The following is a 19,550-nucleotide window of genomic DNA, read 5'->3' as shown; positions in this document are numbered from 1 at the left end:
CCATATATCTCAAACAACAGTTTCATAATCTTATTCTGAAATTAAGCTTCTAATAGTGTTTAGCCTAACCTTCAATGACCAGTTCCTTTGTTTATAAATAATTTAAGGATCTTAATAAAAATTATCACTTCTAGGGTTTCAATATTACCTTTCAATAATTGAATTTATGGCAGAAAATTGGAGGTTTAAGGTTAACAATAAAGGAGTCCGACCACCACCAGCCCCACCTAGACCACCGGCGCCTCTGCTGGACGGCTGTAACTCTCCCGTCGACCACCCCTCACCAGTGTTCTCGCTTCTTTTTCTTAGTTTTTGTCCTCCATGAAGCCCCCCTGAAGAGAAGGGAAAAAGGGTTTCCCCATTTACTTTGCAACCATCTTCGCCGATAAGAAGACCGACTATTGCTCCCCTTCCTCTTTGTTTTTCTTCTGATCGTATATGAAACACACAACACACAGACACACTTTTGTTTTATGTTCTCATTCACTGCTCCTATCTAGGGGTGAGCATTTGGACCGAACCGGACCGGACCGACTCTTCGGACCGGATGAGTCGTGTCCGTGTCCGTGTCCGTGTCCGTGTCCGGGTCCGGGTTTTCCAGTTCTTGGACCCGTTTGGACCGGTACAACTTTAATTGCATAGAGTACAAGTCGTTAAAATAAGTTTTTGGGTTTGATAGAACTCGTTAAAACGAATACGTTATTGGGTTTGATACGATACAACTTGTAAAAATGATTACCTTTTCGTTTCATGCATAACTAATGTACCTTGATGTTATAATATTATAACTTACAAAATTAATTTTCCAAATAAAAGCAACTAACATATAAATCATGTTCACCAAGATCCCTTTTATATGATTTATCTGTCAAAGATACATAAAATTCATAATTATAGTCTAAAATAATAGTTAAAAAGTTGAAATATTTCAGCTTTGATAGCTTAACTTTGAATGATTGTAACTCACTGAATATAATACCAAAATCAACAAATTTATAGTCTAAATTCATCTACAAACTGTAAACAAAATGTTGCAAAAAACCGCAGGTCAATCCGACTTAAAACAAATGAGTTATGGCTGTTTAAAAACTTTCACATATTACAAAATTTTAAAAATCTTGCTGAAAAGCTGAAAATTTTCAGTTTTGATAGCTCGACTTTGAAAGACTGTAACTCATTGAATAGAATACCAAAATCAACAAAATTATAGTCTAAATTCATCTACAAACTGTAAATTAAACGTTGGAAAAAACCGCGTATCAATCTGATTTAAAACGACTGAGTTATGGTTGTTTAAAAATTTTCACAGATTACAAAATTTTAAAAACGTTGCTGAAAAGTTGAAAATTTTCAGCTTTGATAGCTCAACTTTGATCAACTTTGAAAGACCGTAAATTATTGAATATAATACCAAAATCAACAAAAATATAGTCTAAATTCATCTACAAACTGTAAATTAAACGTTGGAAAAATCCGTGTGCCAATCCGACTTAAACCGAATGAGTTATGGTTGTTTAAAGTTTACAATTGTTTTTTTAAATCGGGTCCAACCGGTTTTAAACCCGGTAAAAACCGGGCCGGACCGGGAAAAAAACCGAACCCGTTTTGATGGATTCCTAGAACCGAGAACCGGCCCGGGGTCCGAAAAAACGGTTCGATCCGGTCCGATTCACCGGTCCGGTTCGGTCCACGGGTCCAAATGTTCACCCCTACTCCTATCGACCTTGAGGTAATAAGGTTTTAATTTCTTTTTATTTTTTATTTTACTATCTCAAATAAATAAATCAATAACCTATTAATTTTTTTTTCTTTTTTTTTATTTACATTTTTTAATCGGTGAATAAGCCGAATAACAAGGTAGGCTTCGGTGAATAAATGCCTTTTCTCCTTTTAAACCTCTTTTTCTCCTTTTAAACCTCTTTGTACAATTTTATTAATTATACGGATTTATGTTTCGGTTTTATTTAAATTTATATTGTATTCTATAAAATAATAATTTTCTAACATATCGACATATATAAATTGCCGATTGGATATTCAAACCATTGTGGTTTCGTAATTTCAACTAATCATTATATCATTATGAAATTACTGACAAAACATATATTGATTAATTATTAAATTTTTTATTATCATTGTTCAATATTTAAGTTAAAACTTAATTAAAATTATTTTTAAATTTTTGGTGTTCACGGGTTATAAGCTAGTGATGATTTATAAAGTTAGATTACACAATTATTTTTAAGCTACGAACCTTCGCTCGTTAAAAAGAATAGAAAATATAAATAAAAATATAAAAAAGTCATTTTTCCCCGTCAAGTCAAAGGTCAAACCCCGATAACGCTAGTAGAGTTCCACTGCTCCTTCTTTTCCTTGACACGCACCTGATAATTTCCCCTTCTCACCGCAGCATGGAATCAATGCTGTTCGCATCTTCACAATCACCTTCATCACCCTCCACTATACTTTCTACTCAAAACCCTAATTTATCATCAACGAATCATCATCGTAATCAAATCTTCTCTTTTTCCTTCCGGTGCCCATTAACTTCCCAAAGCAATAGTCATCCGCCGGCGGCTGTATCCTGCTGCGCGTCACAACAGCCGAACATGACGGCTCCGGCGAAGGAAGCAAAGCTATGGGGAGGGAGGTTCGAGGAGGGAGTGACGGATGCTGTAGAGAGGTTCACCGAATCGATTTCGTTCGATAAGGCTCTTTACAAACACGACATTATGGGTAGTCGTGCTCATGCTTCCATGCTTGCCAAACAGGTATCATGCATCTACTTCAATTTTGATGTCAATCAAAATCTCATCTTCTACTTCTACTCCGGAGCTTGTTTTCAGCTTGTCTGTAACTCATAAATTCTGAAATTTGGATTTTGGAATCCTTAATTTTTATATTAATTGTTTCAACAGGGATTGATCAGTTTCAGCGATAAGGACAGTATTCTTGAAGGTCTGGATCAGATAGAGAAACAAATTGAAATAGGGGAGTTTGTATGGAGGACTGACAGAGAAGATGTACACATGAACATTGAAGCAGCACTTACTGATTTGATTGGAGAACCTGCTAAGAAGCTTCACACAGCTAGAAGTCGAAATGATCAAGTTTCAACTGATTTTCGCCTCTGGTGTCGTGATGCTATTGATACAATTATTTCACATATTAAACATCTTCAGGTTTTTTACTTCCCCTGATTTTTGCTTCTGCCATAAGTCATTCTTGTTTTTGTTTGTGCATCTCTTTATTTCTCATCACGCTATTCTACCTTTTGATATATTTTATAGTAAATTGATTAATATAAATACAACTATTCACCAATTATTAATCATTTTTTTTAATCCTAAGGTTGCTTTGGTGAGCTTGGCTAAGAAAAACACTGGAGTTATTGTTCCTGGTTATACACATTTGCAAAGGGCACAACCAGTTCTACTCCAACATCATCTTCTAGCATATGTTGAACAGGTTTTATTTTAAATACGCATTACCCACTTTTAATCCAACAATTGTGTAACATTTTAATTGATAAAATTGTTTGTTTTGTAGCTTGAACGTGATGCTGGGCGTTTGGTAGATTGCAGAGTTAGGTTGAATTTCTGCCCTTTAGGTGCATGTGCATTAGCTGGCACTGGCCTTCCTATAGATCGATTCATGACTTCAGATGCTCTTGGTTTTACTGCCCCTATGAGAAACAGGTATTATAGAATAAACTTCCCTCGTCATGTCATTTTATCTTCTGTTATTTGTTATCTGTTATCTGACGTGTTTCGCTAAAAACAGCATGGATGCAGTTTCGGATCGTGATTTTGTTTTGGAACTTCTTTCTGCAAATGCAATTACAGCAATGCATCTTTCTCGACTAGGTGAAGAATGGGTATTGTGGGCATCAGAGGAATTTGGGTTCATCACCCCAAGTGATTCGGTTTCAACGGGTAGCAGTATAATGCCTCAGAAGAAAAACCCGGACCCGATGGAACTTGTTCGTGGAAAGTCTGCTAGGGTTTTTGGAAACTTGGTCACACTTCAAGTATTATGCAAGGGACTTCCACTTGCTTACAACCGTGATCTACAGGTGTATAATTAGTCTATTACTATACTATGCGTTCTTTCAAGCTCCTTTGCTTTTGTTTTGCATCAGTTTTTTGTTTGGTTATTTGCAATACAGGAAGACAAGGAACCTGTATTCGACAGTGTGAAAACAATCATAGGAATGCTAGAAGTATCAGCAGAGTTTGCGCATAACATCACATACAACCATGAAAGAATACAAAAGTCTTTACCAGCTGGTCATCTTGATGCCACTACACTTGCAGATTATCTTGTTCACAAGGCAAGTCGATTTATATTTTGTATATAACGTAAACCCTATTAGTGCATATTTTTTTTTTTACTGAGAATTAAGTGATATTAACATTTTTTTATTTGCAGGGGATACCTTTCCGAACATCACATGACATAGTTGGAAGGGCGGTGGCATTGTGTGTTTACAAAAACTGTCAGCTTCGGGAGCTGAGTCTTGATGAATTACGTGGAATTAATAAGATATTTGATGAAGGGGTTTATGATTATCTTGGGGTAGAAAATTCAATCAAGAAATTTAGCTCATATGGTTCTACTGGCTCTGAATGTGTAGCTGCTCAACTAGATTTCTGGGTTTCAAGCCTCAATCTTAATCTGTGACTGAATCCGGTTAATTTATTTATGTAGTAGTTAATTGTCTGTGTATTGAGTTTGTGATAATCAAAGTGACTTTTAATAAGAGGAATCATATTGAATGGCATGATTAACAAATAAAAATTAGTGCTCTCTACAACATAAGTCCAATTGGGTGAAACTAATTCACCAAAAACTATTATTAAATACAATTACTTACTTTAGTTACCAATACAACTATGACTTGTTACTGTAAAAATAAGAAGAATGTGGAGAAAAAGAATAGCATATTACATATCAATAGCCAGTTTAAAAAAAAAAAAAAACACTTTTTGTTTAGACTATAGATACAAACTACAAAAACATTTAAAAATGCCTAAAAGTAAAGAAGCTTATGTCAATTCAGTAAAAATGCTCAAGAAAAGCTAGAATAACAAACACACATGAATATGGGCTAAAAAGGTAGCATTTGGATGGCAGCTTTTGAAGTGATTATAGCAACTTCAAGAGTTCGGTAGTATGGAAACAAAGACAACTTAAACAAGAAAAACATTAAATAAAGTCAATTGGTCAGCTTTTTTTCCTTCCTCTTGGATTGTTTTTATCATTCATGATCAATATTTTTATTTAACAACAAAATTGTTTGTGTTATGTTCTTGGGAAAATGACTCTGGAGGGTAACTAACTATTGCGTTTGTTTTCATTTGGTCCCTTTCTTTTTTTTTGTACTCAATATATCATCGAACTTGTTGTTTGTGTTCACCATAACCCTTTTGATCGACTTTTGACCGGCTATCACCTATGATAGTCGGTCAAAGGGTTATGGTGAACACAAACAACAAGTTCGATGGTATATTGAATACAAAAAAAGGAAAGAGACCAAATAAGAACAAACTCAATAGTTGGTTACCCTCCTGAGCCAGTTTCACCAAAAAGTTAAATGAAATTAAAGTTGCAAAAGTATCAAAGACTGCAACCTTTTTTGGCCATAACGTACATAAAGAGCGTTTCGGAGGGGTATCTTCGTTAAAGCATGGTCTATGCTATACTTACTGTGGTTAGCTGTCAACACCTCTCTGCAAAATGATATGACTGTTTATGAGAGGTATATTTATCAGCACAAACGTTTACCTCAAGGTATATTATGGTGATGTGTCTGCAAAAGCTACATGATCTTGTACATATTGATGTTGTATCTTCTCCCATGAATTCGATCTTAAAGCCAAGTAAACTCAAAAATCATAGCACTTGTGATTCTACTCGTTTGTAGACTTGTCCATAATCCATGATACGATAAATCATTTGATTGGAAATGTAAATGTAGTCATGAAATGCGTCTGATTAGTTAAGATTCTCCTAATAAATATTCAAGTGCATTGCAAAGTTGTATATGTATAAATAATGTTCTTTCGTGGGTTATGTTTTGAAGATAAGCAAAAATGAATCTCATAAAGTCATTAATATAAGCAGGAGATGACATAGGATTTTCTATAAATGAGTAAAGGGGAAATGACTCAGGAGGGTAACCAACTGTTGAGTTTGTTCTCATTTTGTCCCTTTCCTTTTTTTTGTACTCAATATATCATCGAACTTGTTGTTTGTGTTCACCATAACCCTTTGACCGGCTATCAAAGGTGATAGTCGGTCAAAAGCCGGTCAAAAGGGTTATGGTGAACACAAACAACAAATTCGATGGTATATTGAGTACAAAAAAAAGAAAAATGACTAAATGAGAACAAACGCAATATTTAATTTCCCTCAAAGGTCATTTTCCCTATGTTCTTTTGTAGGTGTATGTAAAATATTATTATATGGAGAGTGAAATAGAGTCTATATTTGATAGTTTTTCTCCCTATTAGTTTTTTCATTTACCAATTATGTATGTTTTATTCTTTAATTTAGTCTGAAAAGTTTCATCAAATCGGTTGGATGACTTTTGCGCATTGCTTCTTGATCAAGATCTCCCAAATCTAATAATGCATGCATCCCAATTGCCAAAAGTATAGTATGAAATGAAATGACTTTTAGCTTGGATTAATCAATCAGCCATTAGTATCACTACTAAAAAGACACCCTCCCTCCAAAAGAAAGGGTAGTAATATTAGTTTCAACACAAACTCTAAAACAAACATTTTACCTACCTACTTTGCATCAGCATCACCCACTAGTATTCACAAATCAGAGATATTAGCTTTTTCTTTCATACCCCTTTTGATTCTTCTTGTGTAATTCTCATCTTTTTGGTTGGATTCCGGTCATAAGGGAAAGGGACCATCATATCTATACATGTATCATCATCATCATCATCATCATCATCGTCGTCGTCGTCGTCATCAATCTGAGTGCAATCTCGTAATTCATCTCTTTTCTTCTTCAATCCGATTCCGACTTCTTCTAAATCCATTCCATTGACTATTTCAACCAAGTCCGAGTCTTCATCTTGACAATTACCGGAAGTTGATGTTTCCAGTGATGATTGGGAAGTGTTGTTATGCTCAATTATCACCGGATCATTCCAAGATACAACATCGGAATCATTTTCCATCATCATTCCATTCCCTTGTTGGATTGCTGATTCCGTTTCAGAACACCCATGCCCACCTCCTTCCACCAAAAAATCTATACAGTTATAACCCTAATAAGAAGAAATGAAAGCAGGATCCAATAACAAGTGGTACATTTATAAAAGTCAAAAGATACCTTTTGGGAAATTTGTTGTTGTCAAACAGGTGACGTGGCATTGTTGTTCTTGATGAGGGTTCTCCAGTAAATCACAGATTAACTTCTGGATAACTACTCTTTTCAAAGATGCATCAGCAGGTGGAAACCAATCCATATTTAGCTGAAACCAATCATAAATTACAAAATAATACATGAAAGAAATGGCAATGGACTTTCAATTCTTTCTACCTAATTATATTCAACTTTTTTTTTTCCTTTTTAGGGCTATTAGATTATACTATTTTGAAACTTGGTTTGAATTCGGATGATATTGCTATAAGGATAACTAGATGGATTTTTTAAAGTACTTACAAAGTTGAAGCTATTTGTGATTTTAAATGGATTAAAATGTAGGGGAGCTTCCTCTAAGAAGAGTTCTACATAGTGCAGCAGAAATAAACCACAGTCGAATGAATTTTGCTGCTGTGGTAACTGCATAAAACATAATCAAAATCAGAATTTAACTTAAAAAATACATGAAAAACCTAAATGAATTACAAAAAAGGCTAAATACACATCTTACCTCTAAGGAAATGAATCTCAAATTATCAAATCTTGAGCATATGTCTTCAGATGCCTCCTGTTTCCTCTCTTTCCACTCTTCCTTCAGGTAACTGCATTGTCATATCCATACATAAAGTTTAACTGTTTGAATTTACATGACAATTTCAGATTATGAAAGTGAAAAAAAAAAGTAAAAAGTAAAAGCACAAAGCTATAATAGGAAGAAACAGAGGTAAGAAACTATAACAAACAAATAAATACAGGTGTATTGCTATTTTTTACATTTAACCCTATGTCACCTCTATCCACCTAAAGAATTTCAAATGTAAGGTAACTATTATTTTATTAAACTTAATTATTTAAATAACCCAGAAAAGAAAGATTAAATACCTTTGTAAAAGGCCTTTTAGACCAGTATGACTTCCTCTAATAGAATCCATATGCAAAACACATGGCACTCTCATTGACTTGTTTACATCTTCATCTGAACCAAATCATAACCATTAAAAATAACCAAAACCTAAATCTTATATGCATGAATAGATCCAATACATACATACATACATACATACATACATATATATCAGGAAGAGTGACACTGACCTTTGTATGTGGCAACCTCTCCAAGATTACAAATTACAAGAAGACTCCAGTGATAGCTGTAAAAATAATTTAGTAAATGGTTAAGTACAAGAAAAAGCAATGTACTTTCATTGATTTGTTTATTATAGCATTGTACTTTAAAAGATTTTTCAAAGTATAATGTCTTAACAAGAAAAAAAAATCAAAAGTAGAATGCTGTAATTGATTAAAAATTTGAGTAAAAGCAAAGACTTACTTATAATTTACAGGAATAAAAACATAATCTTTCTCAAAAAGGTTAACTTTTCTTGTCCATTTCTTTACACGTTGAAAAGCAGCTATTCCTTTAGAAGCATCAAGTGGATCATTATCTGGATCAGCAAGCTTCCGGAAGAAAAAACTGTTGAAGAAATGGAACCTGTGCTTCTCCTCAGGCTTGATTTTGTTCTTCAAATACCTGACATCATTTAAAATTTTAATCATTATTAAGTGGAAAAAGTAAAAACACTCTAAAACCAATGGCTTCACTAAAACCACTAAAGAGATCTTGTAATAAGTAATAACTCATCCCACATGGATAGAAAGTGAGAATTGTTGTTCAGATATTATGATTCCTTATCATATTCCCCTTCTCTATTTATTGTTGCCATGGGAGATTTAACTGCAGTATAAATTCAGGCTCTTTGTAAGTCCTATTTTCTACTTAAGAGGATTATGAGACAAAAGGAGAAGATGAACATACTTGATATAAAAATCAATGATGGTGTCATTAACAAATGTGTCTGGTTGTAGTAAATCAAAGTCTCTTTTGCTTATAGAAACAGCATCAGCATCTCCTTTTGGATACACAACTTCTTCAAAAGGTTGACTGAAGCTGCAAGAGTCCAATAACAATTGAAAAAACAATACTAGAAGCAAAAATACATTATCTCAATTTGCAAAACAACCATTTTGAAGGGATTTTAACACATGAAAGAAACATTTTTTACTTACTTGGGAAGATATTTGGAATTGGGTTCTATGGTATGTCCAAGAACAACATCCCTGCAATAATTGTCCATGTTGATACCACAAACAGCATAGTAGAATTTACAAGACTCAAGCATATTGCTCAATAAAGGTTAAAAACTCACTCTGAATCGAGCATGTTTGTCCATAAATCTTTGTATATGACATTCAAACTTGTTATTGCTTCAAGTCTCTCATACCATTGACATTGAGACCCAATTACTGCAAATTTCAGCTTGGTGTCTGAAGTATAAAGGAAAGAAAGAATTAGTTGCATCAATCTAATTCATTTGCCCAAATTAAGCAGGAAGAAAGCAGATAACTCATGATATTTACTTTAAATATTGGATTTATTAGAGCAACATCAATCAGATTAATCTTATTTCCCTTTTTGTGCAGTATATTGGTTGAAAAATGCTTAACAAATGAATGTCTCATTTAAACTAAAAGGATTCAAGACAATATATTTATGAATCAGCAACAATAGCCCATGAATCTTTACACAATATATACTAGATTCTAGACTACGGTAATAACTAATAACAGCATTTAAAGTTTCTCAAAATAACCTGAATTGCAATAAACATTTTCAGTAAGTATTGTGTCCTTGGTATGTACATAAATCACTACCATTGCCATTTCAACCTGCACATAATCCAGAAAAAGCTGCAGTAATTCAAAGCCTCATACTGACATAGATAAGACAGGAAAACAATTAAATATAACACTAATATAACTGATATACCTGCTCATGCCAATAAGATCTAATCTGGAGTATATCCTCAATTCCCCATTTGAATTTAAAGGTTTTGTCATCTCCATCTGTGGTTGAAGCTTCCATTTTGATCGAATTGCTATTAAAAGATATTACAGAATCTGTGTAATAACTGTCACGATACACCATGTAATCAGGGTAGAACACCACTGCTCCTATATCTTCACTGTCCATTTCCCACCTGGCTATGCAGTGATTTGAAGATGTTCCAGCAACAACACCATCATCTTCTGCAACATCAGAAGAGGATGAAGATCCCTCACACAAGCTTCCATTTTCATCTGGATCCATTTCAATTGCCTCATCCTGCTTCTGTGAGCACTTCAAATGAGATTCAGACCTTGAAGATAGATCATCAGAACATACGAATTCAGGTAGATTGGGCAACAGATCTAGGATGACTGAATTCAGTTTGTTGTTGCTAGGTGAAGTTGATGTGGTGGCTACATTGATCTCTGATTCAGATAAATCAATTTTGAGTTCTGGAGTTGATTGAGGAGGAGGTTGTTCAGCAACTGTAAAAGCATCATTTGAATCAGTCACCATTACAGCAGAAGGATCGTCTATAAGGGTGGTAGCCATGTGAGTAACATTGATAGCATCAATCCCTAAAGATGGAACATATTTAAGCTCTTCTGCTGAAATGTTTTCTCCAGCAGCAGCTTCAAGGAATAAGAACAAACATAAGAAATCTGACATAAACAATCATGGTATATTTTTCTAAGTAATATTTCCCTCCTCAACTTCCCTGTTCTGTATATATCATAATGCAGTTATTAACTGGATAAAAATCATCAGCATCAAGAATGTTAACCAACGATCTTTAGGCAGAAAATACCCCACATAATAAAAAAAGGAAAATCAACAAAATCAATGATTGGCTCCACATCTTACAACAGCATTTCACGGATTCTAGTATTCGCAATAAAGATTGAGATTTTAGATATAAATCAGCATGAGACGCATCGGAGATCCCAAAAGAAGATGCAGAAAACAAAACACGAGGGAATGTAACAGATAATTTTCAGAAACAAAAACTTACCGGTTGCGAGAAATGTATACTTGTCAATTGCAGCACTTCTAATTTTATCTAGCTTGCTCGTAATCCTAAGAGCAACTCGAGGAGACTCGTCTTTAAAATCGAACACATCGAGATTTTTGTTACAGACAGTCTTCATTTTCCGTGAGTTTGTATGCACGCATTCATCTACTAGGGTTTTCGAAGGAAACTTAGTGACGAATGAGCAATCAAAATTAGGGCTTTGATCAGAGAATCAGGATGATTGAGTATTGAGGGATGGTTGGAATCTTATGATTTTGATGGGTTGCAGGGGGGTTTATCGAATTCAATTTCCCACAACAGAATTCGAATTCTAAAAGCACAAGAAAAAAGAAAAGAGAAGCGCGTGGATTTGTGTTGCTCGAGATGCGAATGCGCTACATATATTAAACGCAAAGGAGGGTGAACGATCATTTTTCTATTTTAAGTTTTGTTGTCAATCTTATAAAACTTCTGCCACAATTTTTTTCAATATTCATTTTTCTATTTTAAGTTTTGTTGTCGATCTTATTATCAATTTTTATATTTTTCTGGAAAAATAATCACTATCTTCAGAATAGGACATTTTGGAGATACAATATTCATTCTGAAACAGTTGGTGGTAGGTGGAGGTTCGACTCTGAAATCTGACACTGTACATTCCGGAGTACGGTAGTCAATACTGTACATGTAAAACTGACATTCCGGACTCACGGACTCACATTTCAAACACACATTCCGGACTCCAAAAAACTAGGTATTTCTTCCCTATATAAAATAAAATGGTCTTCCATTTAGTTATTCACTTATTTCGAATCATCCACAATTCTCTATTATAACTGTTTGAAGATGAGTTTCTCAGACATTGAGCACGAAGAAAGCACTACCAACTTGCTTGTGTACTTGCACAATCTTCGGCGGACGAACCCTCATAGTTACACGAACATCAAAACATATGTTATGGATCGTTTCTAACTATGTTTTGTGGTTATTAGATGTGTGGTAAAATAATTTTGTTTTATATTTTAATTGTTTATTTAAAATTTATAACGTTTTTACAACTAATTGTTTTGTTTTCCTAAAAAACTACAAGTCCATGCATTTATAGATTGTTTGTTGTCAACCATCTTTATAGGTAGTGTTCGTCTAAGAGTGGACTACCTAAAGATAATGTCCATAACAGTTGTTATGGACGAACATAACTAGACCCTGCCTATATAATTTGGTATGGGTGTGGCAAACACTACAAACAATATGATATTTAGTGGCATACGATTTTAATGGCATATATTTTTTGTGCCACTATATTATGTTTTTAGTGACACATTATGTATATGCCACTAAAACATTAATGAATTTAATGACATTTAATATTTTATGTCACTAATAATCATATTTATTAGTGGCATATTTATATAAAATGCCACTAGAAATATAGATTTTATGTCGTACAATTCATTATATTCCACTAAATGTATTATTATAATTTATTCAATTCCACTAAATGCTAATAGTTTTTGTTCAAAACTTTCCTATACTAATTTCCTTCTCGTTTTTACGGTTCTGAAAGGAGTGCACCTAAAGTTTAGGGTTTTAAGATCGTCCGAATTCCAGACTCCCGAAACCCAAATTTTATTGTTTAGGTGTTTAATTAGTGTTGTTTGTTAAGTTTGTCGCAATCATCTCAACGCAATTGCAGGAGTCTTTGCATGATATCTCTTTATCTTCGCAGTCGCAACCATTCGTGAGCCACCCATTCCCGTATTTGCAGGCCCTCTCTGTGATATGTCCTAGCGTTTTTCCCAGACATCGCCTTCTAGCAATCACAGACACCTCTATGTTGGCTTTGGTTAATCGATTATTCAGATCAAACGATTAAGGTACCATTCAATTATTTAATTAAGCAATTCGAAATGCTACTTCATTTGTTTATTATTAAGGATTTTACCATAAATTTTTAGTTTCGTATGTCAAATAGCTAATTTAATTAGGGAATTAGTCATTGTATTTTATATTGTTTTTTTTTATTTTTTTACATTTGGTTGATTCAAAGTTCTGTTTTCAGCTTTTATCATTAGTCAAAAGTGTTTTTTTGGTAGACTTTGCTCAATGTAGGGCTTTTTGGTCGATTCCTCATAATTTTTCAAACATTCCGAATATAATATACTAAAACGATAGTGTGTGATTATGCATTGAAAATTTCGTTTGATAAATGTACTTGTTCTAGGTATCTATTATAAGTGTGTTTGATCTGAGATCCTGATAGAGTTTTGTAAAGATGAAATATTCACGATACCTGGTACCCTGGAGAAGCTACGAACCTATGGAGATTTTTCTTCTTTTTTTGTCAATAGCATGCCAAAAGAGTGTTCTTGTGGAACAGTTAGCTTATATGTTGTTTTGTCAAAAGATTGTTCTTGATACCGCACTTGAGTTAAGATTGTCTAATATTGTTCTACAATAGCTTGATGATGTAGTTGGTGAGGTAACAGGATTTTCCTGTTAAATGTCTTACTACTTTGGTGAAGAAAATTCGTGAGGCATAAGCACTGACGATGACTCATAGGCTATGTGGTAATCATGATGACTCATAAGCTATGTGATAACTTGCTGGATAGGAAATATAAGCATCTCGATGTTGCAAGCATAACTCTCAAGACAATTTTTTCTGAAGTCCTACATCCTCTGTTGCATAATCAGTTCTTATTTTAGTTTCTCCCAAGTTGATAGGAAGAATTACAAACCTCGTGTCTTCCTAAATCATTACATATCTAAGTTACTAGGCAATAAAGTTAGTAATATGTACATATGGTTTTTGTTATCCATGAAATGAAGACATACATAAAGTGTGAGTTCCTTGTTATCTTATGTGACATCCTATATAAAATTGGAAATCTTGTGAGATTAGATCATGAAATGTTGTTAGGTGCAGTATTACCTAAGTTAAGTTCCAATCAAGCTAGTGTTAGGAAGAAACCCATGAATAGTAAGTTGTATTACTAAGTAAAATCTTTTCTTTTTTTAGGACTTAGGTAGTTTTCACTTATTTAACTAAATTTGCTTCTATTGCAAGTTGATTTTTTAGGAGAGGCTACAATTGAAGTTGTTAGGCTGAGGTGACACATACAAACATTCAGATGGGGCTTTAAGGTAATTTGCAGAGTATATACCTGCCTTACCTTTTTATGGTTAAAAGTTAATTACAATTAAAAAAATATATTTTTAGCCTTATTGTGGGTTATAAATTTGGTCCACAACTTGGAAATATGGTTTGCTACTTTATGTTCTTAGTTTATTTAATTCAACATGATTGAGTTTTTTTATGTTACAGTGTAATTTTTGTGTGTGCAGACTTTAGAAAGTTTCCTACTTGAATGCCCACGTGATATTTTATCTTACTGTAATGAAATTTTACATACTCTAAGGTGAGATAACTTATCATAACCTCGAAATCTATTTTAACTAATGTATTACTATATGACCTTCATCTTTAGCATAGTTATATATGATTTATTATAAATTTAGTTTTCTACTTGAATGCCCACGTGACATGATTTCACAGGAAGCACTCATACTTTTTTTGTATGTTTAAAATATACATATTAATCTAACGTATCCTACTTACCAACTATTGCTACTTGTTGTTCAAACTCATGCATATTAATAGTCTAATGGTGATTAAATTAATTCTATTTTAAAAGTTGTATGGAAAAGGAAATTTAGCAATTTATTTTTTGTATCTGAAAATTGCCTTAGAGTGCAATAATTCTATAGAAGTTGTAGAATTAGAAAGTCGTGCCTTTAGTCATTTCAGTGTATAATCCAATTGTTTACTTTTTGTAGTATAACAATATATATGTTATGTGTTTGTATCAGGCATCTTGGTCACTGCAACTTGTTAGATTTGTATAGTGCTCATGAAGTTTGGGGTTATCAGTTATCACATTGTGGTATAAATTTTGATGAAAGATACTCTTGATTCCTTATTATTCCCTGAACAGTGTGTAGAAAGGTGAAACCAATATTTAATTCTTCAATTCCTGAACTTAATTCTTAGTCTTGTAACTCGTTAGTGATCACTCATGTAGTTGCAGAGCTTCAAGAAGACACTCATGATGTCCCTTCGAGATGAAGAATGAAGTTTTGTGAGTTACTTCCATTAAGATTTTGGGTAGATCAAAGAGTGGTTATATGGTTTGAAGTCTGCCTTTCCTATTTATATTAAAAAGGTTCATTGAATAGTCCCAACTTAATCATTCAAAGCATTTTGATTTCAATGTTCATAATGATACTAATGTGCACTAGTTTGTGCTTGTTGCAGGATGCGCTCAAGTAGATGGTATTTTTTTAGACAAGTGAGGTGAAAATTACCTATATACTCATCATTTGCATTTTTCTCCATTCAACTCGTTCTTAGTATTGTTGCTAATCATCTATCACTCTTTTCTAACTTTCATTAGGGCTAGATTGTCATATGAGAAATTTGGTGCATTTTTTGCAAATAGGAAGGAATTAAACTCACACAAGCAAACAAATGAGGTATGTGTAAGCATATGCTTTCTTGTTTCATCATAAATAATTTACTTACAAAACAAATATGAATTTCATTTTATAAAACTTATCATTAATACATATACGAAGGGATTTTTTGTAATTAGGTCATTTCAAGTATGAGAGTCATGATGAAAACGTACTAAAATAATGATGTTAGCAACTCACTCTTGTTAGATTGCCACTCCAGGTAACTTCAGAAAAATTCTAAAAGATTTTACTCTTTTAGTAACTGTTTAGATTTAGGTTAGGCTGGACATGTTTGTTGGGATGACTATGATATTACACCACGAGAAAAAGACCATATTGCCCATTCCTTCTATACTCGTGAAAGAACCTGGTGTAAATGTCCTAGTAGGTAATATTACACCGGAAACCTTCTTGAAAAATATCAAATTCATGTAAAATTTTATAAATACCAAAATACCCCTTAAAGATTTTATTGCACCAAACTTGATTATCATTAAGCTAACTTCTACTTTCCCTTGCCAGTCATAGCCTCAATACTTCATGCAGGCATGAGAGATCCTGTTGCAGTTGACGGTAGCAAAAAAATGACCAAATTGCCCTTTATTCCTTTTTCTATACGAAATTAAACCATTTCTGTTGTCCTTTATTCCACAGAACCTAATCTCATTCCAAATGTATCCAAAATCAATGTTGACACAAATAGGACTAGATTGATTAGTAAAATAGTGTGCCAATTCTTAGAACCATTAGATTCCAGAAAAAGACCAAAATACCCTATTAATTCTTTATTACACCATAGTTTCAAATAGTCAAACCAATTTATAATATATGTGTGTCATCCATAATATCGAATCTTGTTGTTAGTTTAAGCATATCTGACAAGTTTGCATAACCCCCCAAAAAAACAAATTTTCCATTTTTTTTTTCTTATTTTCGCACCATAACATGCAACCTATGTTGTTCTTCAATCCAAAAAGGCTAAGCCACATCCAACTACAACCATGGTAATAGTTGAAAAAATTACAGGATAACAAATAAATTTCTTGATTTAAGATTATAAAGAACATAAAATAAAATTACAACATACTGAGGGTCAATCTTGACAACATCATAATTCTGAATTCCATCTTGTGTGTTGCCAACAAGCTTTAAACTTGTTCCATATTTTGCATCTATAAGCAGATTCCTTTCCTAATATCGACCTCAAGTATACTTAATGCAGTTTTATTTTTCCAGCTTATCTTTGTGTTGCTATAGTCTTCAGTTTGTTCTTATCGACATAGTTGATATGTGCTTAATTATTATTCATTTTCTAAACTATGCCTTCCTTATTTAACAGTATTTTGAATCGTCTTTGTTTTTGACAGGAGATTGCTAGTATTGATTCTGTAGTAGGAGATAACACGATTTATTCAATCTAGCATGAAGTATGGAGAAAAGTTCATCTTCAATTAAGTTTCTAGTTTTTTTTTTCTAGTTTTTTTTTGTTCGGTACTGGTACTGTATGTTTAAAACATGTACTTGGTCACAAATTTAGACATATTTGATTCAAAGAGTTTAAAAATATTGATAAAAAACAATGGAATTTTTATTATTTCTATGTGGTACAATTTAATTAATTTTTTATTTTATATTATTAAATAAAAATTATATAGATATAAATAGCATAAATTACATAATCTCATGAGTATTGCCGACGTAAAATGTGCCACAATTTATTTATTTTTTTTTTGTTTTATGTTATAAAAAAGTGTCGCTAAAGTCTTAAAATGTGTAACTAAAAGTGGCATGGATTCTTGAATCGAATGAACATACAATGGCACAAAATATGTGCCACAAAAAACTTTTTTTTTTACAGTGACAAATAAAAAAGTGTCACTAAAAGCTTAAAAAGCTGCAGCGACAAAAACTAAAAGTGTCACTAAAGGGTTTTAGTGGGATTGTTTCTAGTGGCACTTATTATATGTGTCGCGGATTCTCTGATAAGCCTTTAGTGGCATTTTTTTATGTTTTTAGTGGCACTTTTTGTGTGCCACTAAATAACATATTTTTTGTAGTGAAATAATGTCGACCCTTATATTTGGTTCTTGATGAGGTTGAAGAAAGCTTTCAGTGAGGCTAGGGAAGTATCGTTCATAATCAACATAGACGATGTCATTACTTCTTGAATAGTTAAGATATTCCCTTCTTATCATGGGTATTGTTGTAAGAGTGTAGCAATGTATATGCGTACAAGATTGTTGGGTTTTATTTCAAAAAATAGTTTCATAAACTAGAGAAATTGGCAAACAGAAGACTTGATTTTCGAAAATTACATAAACAAAATTATACCCGCCAATGATAATCTTGCAAGTTATAGAAAGATCTAAACACCAACCAAAGAAATGATGAAGAAATAACAACCTTTGCAGTTCTTTGGGTCCTCTTAGGAGGCTTGGAAGTTAAGGAAGAACGATGAACTTTAGATACACCAACAATGAGTCAACTTGATTTAAGATGCTAGTCTTGTAAAACTCTTAAGCTTTAAGTTCATAAAATGAAAATGTTATTTCAAGTGTAAAAGCAAAAACAAGAAAGAATGAGTATAACAAGCATACTCACCGTTTTGGCATGTAAGAAGCTCAAAAATGAAAGTTTTTCATGCACTCTCTTAAAGCTAAAACAATACATGTGAGTCCTTAACCAATTATGCACTCATGTCATAAAAATAACTTGTCACACATGCCTTTAAGAACTAGTCATGCTTTTGTTTAAACAAATCAAAAGGTAATGTTTCTTTAATTCTTTCTTATAAAGATATAAAAGAAGACAAAATTTTATAAATTTTGTAAACTTCTTTTATAAAATATAAACTTTGGCTTTGGCTAAAAGAATAAAAAATCTCTAGTCCAAAATAATGTACATGACTTAATAAATCATATCATATGATATATTAGGTTGCTCGCTAATGAAAAATTATTATTTCCAATAAATAAATAATTTTTAATTAATTATAAGATTTTATTGAATATTTATTAAAATTAATTTCTAATAAATAATCAATTGTATCAAGCTGTTGTTAGTGTGGCCCATTAGTATCATATGTTAATTAGCAATATCATTTTAATATGACTCTTGAGCATACAAGATCTTTCAATCTCCCATTTGTGCAAGACTCATATTAGTCTGATATAAACAGTGGTGAATGTCTAGCAACATTTTACTGTCTCAACAACATATGACTTTGTGTCATTCTATCAACGCCCAACTCCCCAGAATCTCAAAGCTATAATTGGTGCATAAGGTAAGTTATCAGTTATCCCTTTGTCACAGACATCATGTTGAACATGAGATACAGATCGCAATCAATCTCATCTGGTGTTCAAATTTTCGTAAGCCGACTTAGATGTCTAACTCTCAACACATAAGAGGAACAAATCCCATTTTGACTACATAAGCATCTTGCATACTTCACATCATACCTGAAAATGGCTTTTATAACTGTCTGGTTAAGGACCAATGTTTGACCATATAAAAGCACAACACTCCCTACACTTAAGTCCCACTATGTATCTCAGGTGTTAAGGATACAAAGATAGTACTTTTTAATCAAGTATCATTCATGATAGCGTTCAATGAGGTGATCTTGATGCGGGTCAGTTCAATACTAGTTCTCTGACAAGTACCTATGAAACTTGGTTACAACTCATTTGCCTACCTTCATCTGGTGAAAGTCAACAAATTCAAATCATATTAGTCTTACTT

The 19,550-nt window shown here is 33.0% G+C and overlaps 2 protein-coding genes across 4 annotated transcripts; one reads left to right on the top strand and one right to left on the bottom strand.

Moving 5' to 3' along the window:
* Positions 1–2,358: 2,358 nt before the first annotated feature.
* On the top strand, positions 2,359–4,762 carry LOC145138314 (argininosuccinate lyase, chloroplastic-like). The gene is made up of 7 exons (XM_079072417.1): positions 2,359–2,771; positions 2,919–3,182; positions 3,352–3,468; positions 3,550–3,698; positions 3,784–4,075; positions 4,169–4,333; positions 4,432–4,762. The coding sequence occupies exons 1-7, from the start codon at positions 2,412–2,414 to the stop codon at positions 4,681–4,683; spliced, it is 1,599 nt and encodes a 532-aa protein (XP_078928543.1). The 5' UTR covers positions 2,359–2,411; the 3' UTR covers positions 4,684–4,762.
* Positions 4,763–6,664: 1,902 nt separating this feature from the next.
* On the bottom strand, positions 6,665–11,688 carry LOC145138491 (putative ubiquitin-like-specific protease 2B). 3 transcript variants are annotated; one of them, XM_079072580.1, is made up of 13 exons: positions 11,289–11,688; positions 10,217–10,908; positions 10,041–10,116; positions 9,597–9,714; positions 9,457–9,507; positions 9,206–9,337; positions 8,720–8,920; positions 8,485–8,540; positions 8,272–8,365; positions 7,901–7,991; positions 7,690–7,809; positions 7,357–7,498; positions 6,665–7,275 (listed from the first exon to the last, which is right to left on the bottom strand). In XM_079072580.1, the coding sequence occupies exons 1-13, from the start codon at positions 11,422–11,424 to the stop codon at positions 6,857–6,859; spliced, it is 2,328 nt and encodes a 775-aa protein (XP_078928706.1). In that variant the 5' UTR covers positions 11,425–11,688; the 3' UTR covers positions 6,665–6,856. The 3 variants fall into 3 exon arrangements, with proteins under 3 accessions (XP_078928706.1, XP_078928707.1, XP_078928708.1); XM_079072581.1 differs by having other exon boundaries at positions 6,665–7,260; XM_079072582.1 differs by having other exon boundaries at positions 10,217–10,761.
* Between the last annotated feature and the right edge of the window lie 7,862 nt (positions 11,689–19,550).

The sequence above is a fragment of the Lactuca virosa genome, chromosome 9 (genome assembly GCF_052849685.1).
Source record: "Lactuca virosa cultivar CGN04683 chromosome 9, Lactuca_virosa_CGN04683_v6, whole genome shotgun sequence".
In the NCBI taxonomy this organism is placed as follows: Eukaryota; Viridiplantae; Streptophyta; class Magnoliopsida; order Asterales; family Asteraceae; genus Lactuca; species Lactuca virosa.
This window is presented reverse-complemented; position numbering and strand designations above follow the sequence as displayed.